Source organism: Cyanistes caeruleus, chromosome 2 (assembly GCF_971803275.1).
Source record: "Cyanistes caeruleus chromosome 2, bCyaCae1.hap1.1, whole genome shotgun sequence".
Classification (NCBI taxonomy): domain Eukaryota; kingdom Metazoa; phylum Chordata; class Aves; order Passeriformes; family Paridae; genus Cyanistes; species Cyanistes caeruleus.
In genome coordinates, this window is record NC_141702.1 from 93,839,277 (window position 1) to 93,851,889 (window position 12,613).

At 36.9% G+C, this 12,613-nt stretch overlaps 1 protein-coding gene across 8 annotated transcripts in view; it reads left to right on the forward strand.

The window, feature by feature from the left end:
* SRBD1 (S1 RNA binding domain 1) overlaps positions 1-12,613 on the forward strand; it is a 124,418-nt gene that overhangs the window by 71,397 nt on the left and 40,408 nt on the right. For all 8 annotated transcript variants that reach the window (XM_023924495.2, XM_023924494.2, XM_023924498.2 and 5 more), the window contains one exon: positions 4,160-4,242. In XM_023924495.2, the coding sequence (XP_023780263.2) occupies positions 4,160-4,242 (83 nt within the window). The remainder of the gene's footprint in view (positions 1-4,159; positions 4,243-12,613) is intronic.

Here is a 12,613-nt window from a genome sequence, read left to right on the forward strand (position 1 = left end):
ATGACAAGATTACAGTAAATATGCTTGCTCTAAACTTTTTCTCATTGCACTTGGATATGAAGTATATCCACATTGAAGTCAGAAGACCACCTAGACCATTCTATCCCTTCAAGTGTTAAAATTTTATATAATTTTATTGAAAAGCAGCACAGTATCTTACTGCCTTTCCAAGTATTGCAATAATATTTTTTCTCCTAATTCACAGCTCCAAGCTTTGCATTTATGGGGTGTGCAAGTCTTGTGGTGATTTTCTAATAGAGGGTTTTGTCATCCTGAGTTTAATATCCTGTTTAATATTGATTAGGGTTTTTTCACATTTTATTTAGACTAGCAAATTTTAATAAAGGCATCTCTCAAACTTTTCATGTTTGGCCATACTGACAACTTTTGAGAAATCAGATTTTCTCATTTTGCCCTGCATGCCATAATATAATTGAATCTTATTTCTCTTGGGCAAAAGTGAAGAATACCTTAATATCTAGAGAAGTAAGAATGCATTTCCCATTTCACTGTTAGTCTTCTAAAAATGTATCCAAAATGTACCCAGTGTAAAATAGTTGAAAATAAAAAACACATTTTGTAGGCTTGATGTAGTTTTTAAGAAGAAAATGCCAGACCATCAGGTTTTACTGTCTCTGCTCCATGGTCGTAGACCTCTCACTTCTGCAGAGACCTCATGATTTCAATAGTACTCTGCCGGTATTGTGAGAGTTCAGCCACTTGGATCATATGGCCAGAGTGGAGCCTCATTGTCCCCAAAAAAGATCCATCTACTTCAGTGTGCAACTACTTCAGCAAAAAATAAATTGGTATGCCTGTACAAGAGGCAGTAGATGTTAATCTTGACTGAATTGCTGCCTAGAGAGAATGTGGACAACTCTTGTATTTTCCCTACTATGCTCTCTTTTATTAATTAGAAAAGTTCTGTAGTGAAATTGTGGCTTTAATGGGAATTAGGCAAGTCAACTATCCTGCTGGTATTGACTGTAGGAGCTGCATCCCTTAATTGTGTAACTGACTGTTAGTTGATCTTCCTGCTTCGATATTGTAACTGTTAGGCCTGATCCAGGAAAGCACTTAAACGTCTTTGTAACTTTATGCGTGCGAATAGTTTTGCTCATTCCAGTGGGAATTCTGATATGCATCTGTGCTGAAGTGCTTTGCTGGATCAGGTCCTGTGCCTCCACTGGAAGCCTCCAAGGGATATGACAGCATTGTCAACCAAGCTAATATGACCCAGAGTCTAAATTTTACTTTTTAATTGAAGGTTCCCAAGAGAAAGTTATGCTTGGAAAATTCCTGTATCAACCTGTCTATATAGTTGTCTGTTCTAAAAAGATACAATGAAAGGAGATGTGAACAGTGAGAGGTATTTGCTCTCAGCTTATCTAAAATGTGACTTTTGAAATATGTTTTGCCATTAGGTAGAACTAAGAGAAAATTCTTTAGAACACTGTATGTGTATTCAAGAAGCTGAGTTTAATGATGGTTGCTGAAGGACAAGTATGGTCTCAATGCATAGGCATCAGTGTATTCAGAAGAAATACATCGTTTCCTGGTTTGGATCAATACTACTTTCATTGGTGTTTTGTTTCACTTTTGTTTGTTAGGTAGTGGGTGACTAGTATTTCAAAGTAATTAATATGAATTATTGTTATAGGAAAGCATTTCTGCAGTGAGCTATATTCATTTAAGTGATAACTGGTGTCCTTACACTGATTAACCTTTTGTGGGGCTTTTTTGTCTCTTTTTTGACAAGAAGGCATACATGATTGTCTTTGAATTCAGAACTTCTCTATCAGAGAAGCAGGCATATCAGATGTCACCAGCACAGTGCTTTCTGAGCCTAGCTAGCAAACTGCCTTTGTTAGGATGTTAAAATGCATATTAAAGGATATGAAAAGTCTTGCATGACTCATCAGTGAACTTCATGTTAACAGTGTATTTAACAGTGCAGTCATTAAAAGTGAAGTCTCTAGTGCAGCATTTAATTGATAAACTTTGCAGTTGTGGTTTGAGGAGCCTGCATATCTCTGGCTACTGTTTTGGCTTCAAGTACAAGTGTATAGTCAAGTCCTTTCCTGAAATGCTGTGAAGCCTTTAACACCCTTCAGTAGAGATTGTTGCTGTTTAAATTAGGCTGCAAGGACTGGGGCACCTTTCATACAAGGAAGAACCAAGAAAACTGTAAATGCTCAGCCTGGACGAGGCTCAGGGGAATCTTAAGGGCCGTAAGTATCTGATGGGAGGGAATGAGGAAGAGAGCAGCAGACACTTCTCAGTAAAGCCCTTTGTTAGTACAAGAAGCATTGGGCACAGATTGGAACATAACAAATTCAGTCTGGACAGAATAAAACATTTACCTATTGTTAGGGTGGCCCAGCACTGGAATGGATTGACCAGACAAGTTATGAAGTCTCTGCCCAGCTGCTCATGATCTGGGGTAACCTGCTGTAGCAAACCCTGTTTCAGCAGGGGTGTTAGTCAAGGCAGCTCATGTTCTCCAAAGGTGTGTCTAACCTAAACGCCTCTGTGAACTAATACAATTACTTCTGTGGTCCAGTAAAGGGGCTTACAGGTTATTTTATATATATGGTAATTATAACCATGTTCTCGCTTTCATACACGTAAGTGTACATGTGAAATCAGCTGGTGAACACTGGAGATACTTCCAGCATTCCTGTTTTAGCATTGTGTGTGTTGTTGACCAAACTACTATGCATATATATATGTATTTGTTCCTGACTCCTGTCTGTTCTTCCTCTTACCCTCTCCTGATTTGCTTAGAAATGTATTTAAACGTAAAGCATTCTTGAAATGACTGGTGCCCTGTGAGGTTGATTGTGGACATAGCTTTTTAAGGCCCACAGCTTTCTTTGGTCCCTATTTTCTTATTCTTGCACAAGTGCATGTGGTAGAAAAAATAACCTTGGCAACAAGGTCAGACATTGTTATGTTTGTGGGGGGTTTTTTTTGTTTTTTTGGTTTTTTTTGAGGGCTTTGTTTTAATTTTTATTGAGTTGAGATATTTTCGATTTGTTTTCTTTTGGGTTTTGCTTTTTGTGGAATTCTTGGGGTTTAGGGTTTATTTATATACTTTTTTTTAGGGATCTTTTGTCATTATTTGGAAAGATTTTTGGAAAACACTTGTCTTTTGTTAGTATTTACTTCACTAGGTAGAATCAATGTTCTAAGAGCTGCTAAGCCAACTAACCTGTTTTGTCTTAAGTCAGGAGAAGAAAAATAATTTATAGATGTAATAGTGGCAGATAGAACTCTTCTAGTTTCATATAAGTGGGAGGGAGCACAGTTGCAAATACTGAATACAACCCAATATCTGCAGAATCAGACCAAGTTTATGAACTGACATTTGGAAATAAGCTTTTTCTTCTTTGATTTTGGCAAGCAAATGATATATCAATAAATACAGCTCTCAAAAATGCAGTCTTGATTCAACATTTGGATTTAGAAGACCAAAGGTTCTTCCCATATGCTCTTAATGTCACAATAAATGTTGGAAATTGCTTTTGTTTTTCTAAATGTGGTTATAAGGGTGGCAAATTGATGTGCTTTGGTGTGCAGCTTAGATCAGTAAAGTCCAAGAACCATTTTCAAAGTGAACACTAAATGTTATGGTTGAATTAGATAAATATATAAATATCTGATACATACCTTAGGAAATACTATATTGGATTAATAAGTCTGTGAACAGATACACTCTGTTATTGTTTTAAATGTTTTTTTGTTTCTTGTATCTCTGGTTTGAGGCTAAAGCTTCTTACAGAGTTTAATGTTAAATGTTACATATGGATTTATTATGGGTAAAAAAGGAAAAATATAGTGTACACAGTTTTATTTATTAACTCTGTGGCTCAGAAAAACTTTTTAAATGTCATGATTATAGTTTAAAATATCTCTAGGTCTTTGCTGGAATTACCCAAAAAGTTTGATTAATGTACGTGTGGTGTCCATGTCTAACAATAAAGCAAGATTCTATAATATAGAATAATAATTCTATATTATTGTTAATAACAGGTTTAAAAAAAATTAAATGCATAGAAGATGTAAAAAAAAAACCAAAAACGCCTTAGAAAAAGCAATTACATGTTTTAGGTTTTTCAGAGAAAAGTGATAGCTGTTTTCTAATTCTGTTTTTCAGTTTCCATAGCTAGACGCGTCCAAGACCCATTAGCTGAGCTAGTGAAAATCGAGCCCAAACACATAGGAGTTGGAATGTATCAGGTAAAATAATATGTATCATTTAATCTAAGTAATCTGTCATGGTGTAGAGCAAGACCAAAATGCTGCTTTATAATTGTCAACTAGTTATGTCTCCTTTAAAAGAAGTTTTCAGAGTTGATGGAGCGGTAGTAAGTACTTGAAAGTCATAAACTGCCTTTTTTTACATCTCTGCTTGTAATGATTGTGATTGTGACTGTGAAATGGCTGTAGCTAGATGTATAGTCTATTAAAAACATCAAATCAGGCAACCTGATCTGTAAAGCTTTCTCTTTTTCTGTATTGTTACAGCAATGGGATTTTAGGTCTTTGTGTAAAATACAATGAGATATTGATCCTCCATCTAGAAGCCCTTAATTTGTACTATTAGGTTCATTCCTTCTAAGAAGTTTGTAGTAAGAGGGTTTGTTTGGAAGTTTTTTATTTAGTAAAGCAGAACTGGAAAACGTTTTTATCCATTTTTGCAGGTTATTTCTGAGAAGAAACTTTTACTTTCCAAGTTTCTTTACAAAGAGTATTATGTTAAGAAGTGGTACATAACTTATTGTCATTTTATAACATATTGGCATCCATCCATCATGTGCTTAAGAAGTGATGCAGATTTTTGTTCATCCTTGCTTTAAGGAAAGAAGTATTAAAAAAACAAACAAATGTGAAATGCTATGTCAGTCAGCATTTAGAGAAGTTGATTTTTTTTAAAACAGTCTCCAAGATGGAATATTTTACTATTTGCAGTATACTGTGAATTCTTAATTACTAAGAGCTTGCATTGCTGTGTCTAGAAGGTATTGATTTAAATGCACACCATCTCAGTGGCCCATGAGGACATAGTGCAAGCATACATTTAAAGCAAAAAGACATGGAATTGGTGGTGGTCATTTGGTTTTGGGATCATTATACTATGATACGAATATTTCAATGAACAATATTGCAGCAGCTCACTGCAATCTCAGCGACTGAGGCTGGTGTAATTTACTTTTCATTCATTGAGAACAAGGTAAGTACCATGTTCTTGGCCCTTCCAGAGAAGCTTCTTGATCCAGTACAAGTGTGTTGCAAGTAAATGCCCAGCTGTGTTATTTTTTATTTAGTCCAGATTAGTTAGATGAAAAGTTTCAGAGAAATAAATCCTAAAAGCCTAGGATAGAGGTAGGCTTAATATTGTTCATTCCCAGCTATATGTATATTCTTAATTCTTGTCATGGTTTGAATAAGTCTCTGAGGTAGATACTGGTGAAATTCCTAAGAATCATCACAGAAGCTATAGCATGTTTGTTTAAAGATACATAAATTTCTCAAGTGCTAGATCTTTTTGTGATGTTACTGAAAGTAAATTTGTACTCTTGATAACAAAGTCAGAAGGTCTCCTGCCCTTTGGACATGACAGCTCTCTTGTGGCACAGGAAGGGAATGGGAAGAGAAGAGGAATTAAGCTTTTCTGTCTTGTCTTCTCTTTAGAGAGCCAGCCAATTGCTGTTGTCTCAGAGAACAGGCATAGAAAAAGATGGTTTTTTTGTACTAGGAGTCCCAGAGGACTGGCTGATATAATCCCTCAGATAAAGAGTATTACAGGTATAGAATTTTATAATATCTAAGGCAACTTGAAAAGTTTTATTACATTCTAATCCATAATCTAAATGCTGGCTGTAGCTTTTTTGTTAATTTCTGTGGTGAAATTTGCAATGCACAGCCTAGATCAGAAATACAACAATCTTTTCAGAGGTGGTTGCTTTCTGGCCTACTGTAACTTTAAACCTAGCTTTTAAATACGACCTTTCCTTTCTTAAACACCCTGAAACTGATATTTAAGAATCTGACAAATCCAGGTTTTGGCATTCTTGTCCTGAAAGAGGGATAGTGATTAGTCTGTCAGCAATTAGGCAGAGGCAGGCTGAGACTGCTGCTGCCCATAACCATGGAAACTGTATGGCACAAGCAATAAGGTGATTTCTTGAGGGGTGGTTGCACACTCACTGTGTATTAATAAAAGTGTGAACTGCTTGAGGGGATTGTTCTGCCTTTTCTATTATTCCTACTCAAGTGCCCCAATCTTTTTGTGTTGTTGGTAATAGCTACATGATGTCCTGGGTTGGCATAACAGAGGGGCATCAGTGCATAGCTTGCCGGGCAGCAGAGCTGGGGCAGCTGCTTTCACAGCAGCCTGACTGACTTGGGACATGGCTTCTGTCAGTTTAGGACAGCCAGAGGTCACAAATTACTCTACTTGAAAGGCAGTCTTTTCTCAGAGGTTGAAGTGAGAGACTGGTGAAGCAAAATCTGCCTGATGAAGGCTGTAGCTTTTGTAATGTGACTGTGGTACAGGAACACTGTGTGTTCAGCTGAGTGACCTCCTTGGGCAGGATGTGCTCTGCTGCTATCTGCAATGATAGCAGTGCTATACAGGAAAGTGAAGTGGTCATGTGCTAAATCTGCTGCTTACAGTATGAGCTTGCCCAAAGTCTTTGCAGTGGGCACCACACAAAGAGAACTGAGTGAAGGGGCTGCGTCTTCCCCAGTTGCTACTTCCATGGGATTCTGGATCCCTCCCATCTGGTCTCTTGGTATATAGTGCGCATGTTTGTGAGAATATTGGTGTTCCGTAGTTTTTCTAAGGCAAGTTTTCCAAGCAAATCTGCTCCTCTGGGTGTGGCTACTTCAGATACGGAATTGCAAGTTTCCAAGTAGCAGGAGATCTGTGTAAATTGAATCCCATCAGCTGGGATTTGTTTACTTATTTTAGATGGAGAAAAAAAAAATAATTGAAACTTGAACTTGGCTACCTGCTTTTATTCTCATTTCAATTTATTATTGAGTTTGTGCGCTGCCAAGAAAATCAGGTTTGTCAGAGAAAAATAAACAGGCCCCAGATCTCCTAACAGATATTTCCTTTAACAGAGAAGCACAACCTGATTTATTAGAGCCTCTCTCATACAAAATTCCAATTGCCTAAAGGTCCTTGTCTTCCTTCATCTTTATCTCATTAGGAAAATTGTTCTTTCCTCCCAGACAGGAACCTAGCCAAAATTAATTTATCACCTTCAGGCCATATTAGTATGATTTCTTCTGTAGTTGAACATGAAGCCCAGATTTTGCCTGATACAGAATATATTTGCCTTGTCACCTTCTGATGCCAGTTGAAAGCTAAGTTTCTATTCAGGGAGAAGCAGGTACTGGCTCAAGACTTTACTTTGCTGGACACTGAATTTTGGTGAAGAATTACCATTGCAGGTGTAATGATTTTGGAAGATATAGAGAAGAGATGAGAACAAAGCTGCTTCACAAAGATTGTGGTTACGGAATTGAATTTCAGAGCAAAGAAAATGAATAAGAAAGCAAAAAATCTTTACTCTCAAATAAAAACCCAACTTTTCAGAGGTGAATGAAGCAGCACTAAGCATAAGCTTTCATCACAGTTAAAGAGGGGAATTAAATTAATATACTTTTAAAATGTCAAAACCTGTGTTAAAAGGCAGGGAAATGATAAATAGAGCTAAAGGAATATGTTAAGTTTGGTTGATCTTTTGATGTTAATTTGATGTACAAAATCCCTGGATCGTAAAAAATCCAGTAACCTCTAGAGAGATAGATGGAGGTCAAACTCATCTGTAGCCTGTGAACAAAATATATGATCTGTGTTGTAAGATAAGCATTTTTGACAAATTCTGTGTAATGCTAAAAAATGCACTGTCTGATCTTGAAAAAGCAGCATCATATTTGGTCTGTATAATTTTAGAATTCCAAAAATCTGTTCATAATTGGGTTTTGGGTGTGGTAACATCTTCACTGTTGATCATGTTTGGAAAATTAGCACCCTAAAAGGATGTAAGGGAATAATGTATGTAGTTCTGTGACTTCTGAAGTGGGTGGATACTTGATTACAGATGTATCTGAAATATTTTGTGTCAAATAAATAAAATCTGTAAACAATACACAAATAGCATTCCCTTAAGAAAAAAAAAAAAAAAAAGATTGCACTAATTCTTGGTTTGTTTTCTATATAATTCTGGAAGGTCCTGATCAAAGGAACATTTCATAAAGCCTAATCAAGGAGTCTGATAATAAGTGAATCTGGAAATGTCTTTTTTATCCCTCTTGTCCATGTTCCTTTCCATGGTCCTCTAGTTATTGGAGTGCATTGGTTTTGCATTTGATTATTACCTGTAGGATGTTTTATTGTTTCAGTTGCAATTTGATATTCCTTCTAGGCTTGAATTTTTCCCCCAAAGAAGATGGGTATGTTTTGGTAAACAACAGTACAACTTTAGAGAATGCTTTTAATCAAACACACTTTCTCTTTATTTGGACCAGTTTTCTTTATTATGGCATTGCATATAGAAACCACTTTAAAATCTACAGCCAGCTAGTTAATAGTGAAGCATCTAACTGAAGGTTGTGTCTCAATTGGAAACAAAGGAGCTTCTTTCTTTCTTCTAGAAGTCTGTAGAATGTTGTCTCCTGTCTCAGACCATCTTTGTCTGGTCCTTCCTTGTCTCAAGGTCAGTGAGAGGCAACTGATAGACAGTGGTGGAATGATGTTACTGATCTCTCCTGCATGTGGCTGAAATTGCACGTAGCCCTTCTCATTTGTTGCATTCTTCAGTTTTCTTCTCCCTCAAAATATGTCTGTGGATGGCATCATCACTGCTGAGATTTTTTTTTTTACCTCCAGCTGGTTCTTCTGCAACAGGAAGGCTATTAACCCTCCTGTTGTGAGGTGTGGTATTAACCCTACTTTTGACAGCAGTACTACTTAAAATTTTATTCCTGTGGTGAAAACCCATCATGCCTATTATTTGCTTGAGGCAATCTGACTGTATATTTGATGCAATGGAGATATCTGAGAGCTGAACTATAGCAACATTTTAGAAATACAGAGATCAAAAGGAGAGACTTCAGGGATACCTCTAAGTATAAGAGTTTGACCAGTTGGGTCATACTCATTCAGCTGTGGGCTGAAAGATTCCCTGCATTATTTCTATTATCTTTACTGCAACAGAACCTGGCTGGTCCCTTGCACTGCAGGTATTTGTTAGCCTGTTCTTACAAAACCCCAGGAAACAGAACTCAGTAGCTTTGTTTGGGTAAAGCAGATGTTGTGTTGTTTCTCTAGTAATGGAAGCTTGGATATTTTGTTTAAATAGAAAGCTTCTAACAACAAAAAAAGCTGTGAAGTAGCTAGTGATTGTAAATGAGTTGTCAGAATCCAAACATCGGTCATCATAAGGAACCAGTGTTTGGTTTGAGAAAACCTTTATCTTCTTTTTTCCTTAGAATAGATACACAGTTTTTAATGGTGAAATATATGATTGGTATCTTCTTGGTATCTGATTTTGGTTATATCTTCATATAGTACACTTTCATGTAATAGCATGGAGAAAGTACTGAAGCTGATTGTTTTTCCAGTCAGGAGAGTGTGTTTTTCACTGATTATTTAAGGAGTTTTTCGGGGTTTTTTTCTATTTTGGAGGATTTTCTTGACTGACCCATAGAGCATATGAGTAGTTAGGTGTGTTACTTGGATAGCATCGGAGAATCACTCATAAATGATGTGAGAGTATGATGACATGATGTGCAAGAGCGTCTTTTTTAAACCTTTGGGGTGGGATTGTCAAAGCAGCCTTAAACTTGAGCTTGCTGTATTAAGCTTATTAAGATAAGTTTGTGTGGGTTTTCAGCTTACATTATTTTTTTTTTATTATTAAGAAAATGGGATATTTTATTAGGTGAGAAGTTCTTTATTTTGTGTGATTCACATAGCTCCTGTGGAAACACAGTTAATCAGGAATGTTGTTCATGCTGGTTAGGATTGCAGGTTGCAGGTTTCAACATCCAGTTGAACAGCCTGTCTACAAAAGGCTTCAGCATTCCTTCTGTATGACTGAACTGAATATACACACTCAGTTCAGCAAAGAATTGAACCTTCTTGATTAACATTGGAATTTTATGAGTTTTTTTATGATTTTCTATACTTAAATTGAAGTGGTTGCCTACAGAGAACCTTTGCTTAAATAAAGCAAAGTCTAAGGGTGAGAATACCAGTATTTAGTTATGTGTATCTTGCAGTAGTCAAACAACTGAGTAATAAATGTAAATCACTCCTTTTTTGCAGTATATGGCAGCTGGTTGGTAATGGATGTACCTTAAGTTGAAAAAACCCAGTAAAAGGAGATGTGCTAGTGGACTGGAATCTGATTGAAATTAAAGAAACTGGCTATATTTACATAAATTTTAAAAATAGGCTAAAGGATACATTACCATCATTGTAAATTTAAAAAAAACAAACTAAACAAAACAAAAACAAAGTAACCAGACAACTTCTGGGCTGCTTATGTATTGAATCTCATATCTGAATAAACTCACTGGGACTTGAAAGAAAGGGACATGCAGGATAGTATTTCACTGTGCTCTTACCTCTGCTCCTCAATAAAGGAAACTTAAACCTCTCCTTCGAACCTGTAATCTGCAAAGAGACTACTGTCACTGAATGTTTTTGCTGCATACTGCAAGGGATTGCTTGCCTCGAAATTTATGGAAAAGGGAGAGGAGTACTCAAGATTTTAAGGTTTATAAAATCTTCTTGAGGGACAGGGTGTGGTGGCTGTACCTATAAAATATTAAGAGCAGTCCAAAAACCCAGTGTCTTGTCAGTAAGGAAAAAGGTGTATTTATTTTTTTACTTTAAATGGATATGTATACTGATGAATAGGTCTGTGCTTAATACCGGATTTTTAGCACTGAGTAAGTTATGGAATCCTTAGTTTTGCTATAGTGGCAATGAAATATTAGCTCTGTGAGGAAAGCAAGCAAAAAAATCATATGTGCTCTTTGCCCAGCATAATTTTTAGAGTAAATGAGAGCTTCTCATTTTGAAAAAGTAAAGCTCTGAGAGCCAAGCTATCTGACATCCAGTGGGAGCAGTCTTCGCAAACAGCTTTGCCAGGGAGAGGTAATAACCCCATAATGTTTTGGTTGCTTCCCCACGCCACTGAAGTAGGTGCACAAAACTTAAGCATGCTTTCCTAGTAAGTTACACCTCTGGCAAGTTTGTGTAATTTAATCTTCAGCAGTGGTTCTGCTGACTGCCAGGAGTGGTTTATGTATCCTGTAATTTGGCAGTTTCTCTGGTTGTATCTACCTATTCTCTGGCTGGCAAAGAGAAATCAAATGTTCTGCCAGCAAAGCACAATAAACTTTTGCTAGTCTATTACAGTCATTTGCAATAAAGCAAAGGAATATAGAAAGAAATAACTGTTGCATTATTACTTATTTTACCTAGTACACTGTATTTACTGGCATCTCCAGAAAAACATGCCAGCTCAAAGAGGTGAGATGCTGCCCCTTTAAGGAAATGACGGAAAATGTGTGCATGTGTATTTACAAAGAGTGCAAGAGCAGAGCAGTATCACCCCATCTGCACATGTCACTCATGAAGCTGCCCATGGACTGCATCTCCTTTTACTGCTGTCACCAAAAATGCACTGTGGACAGCATTTGAAAACTTGTCAGAGATGTGCCTTTGTAAGCAACTTGAACTGCAGGTAAATTTTAGACATTACTGCTAATAATCCCCCCCTCACGCTGCTGCTATTTGTTGTTAGAGAGTTTGTGCCTGCATATGTGGGCTTTTACAGAGCTGCTGAGGTTGTAGGAAAAGCAGGGAAGCTCCAGAAGTGTTGGTGTACTGAGGTGAGGTGATCTAAGGGTGTTGATAGGAAACAGCTGCTGGACAGATTTTCCCTCCCCGTTGATTGCTTAATTACCAGTTCTCTTGGCAGAAGTTTGTTAGGAACTTTTTGTCACCATATGACTATAGACTTGTGATTTGTGCTATAATAGGGTTAAAGCAATATGTGTTATTGTTCAATAAAAATAGGTGTAAAGGTTGTTTACTTCCATAAAAGCAGCACATAGAAAGTCGTGAGCAGGATTGCCCAGATTTAGGGTACCCTGTCTGCAAACCTGCATAATATTTCAGTTTGATTTTTTTTTTTTTCCCAATCTCATAAATGTACTTGGACAGAGCTAATTCAAACATAGGCGGGCCACCTGAGTGAAGGTCCACCCAGGCAGATTGAATTTTTTGAAAGAGTTCTGTTGGGGGAGCCAAGTGGCAAGAGGAGCAAAATGAGAGTTGTGAGGCTGGGATCCTGCAAATCAGCTTGATATGGCTTCTCTGTGTATTGAATTGCAAAAACTTAATTGACTAAAAGCTGAAACAGAAAAGAGGATGATGAAGTCTGTCTTTATAAAAGACTTCTTGGTTAAACAGCTTCTGAAATGTGTGAGATGCTGTTGGGTTTCCTATTTATATTTCAAGTGTTTAATGACTTTAAGTGAAAATATGTGAGTTTTAGCACTGAAGAATTGTTCAGCT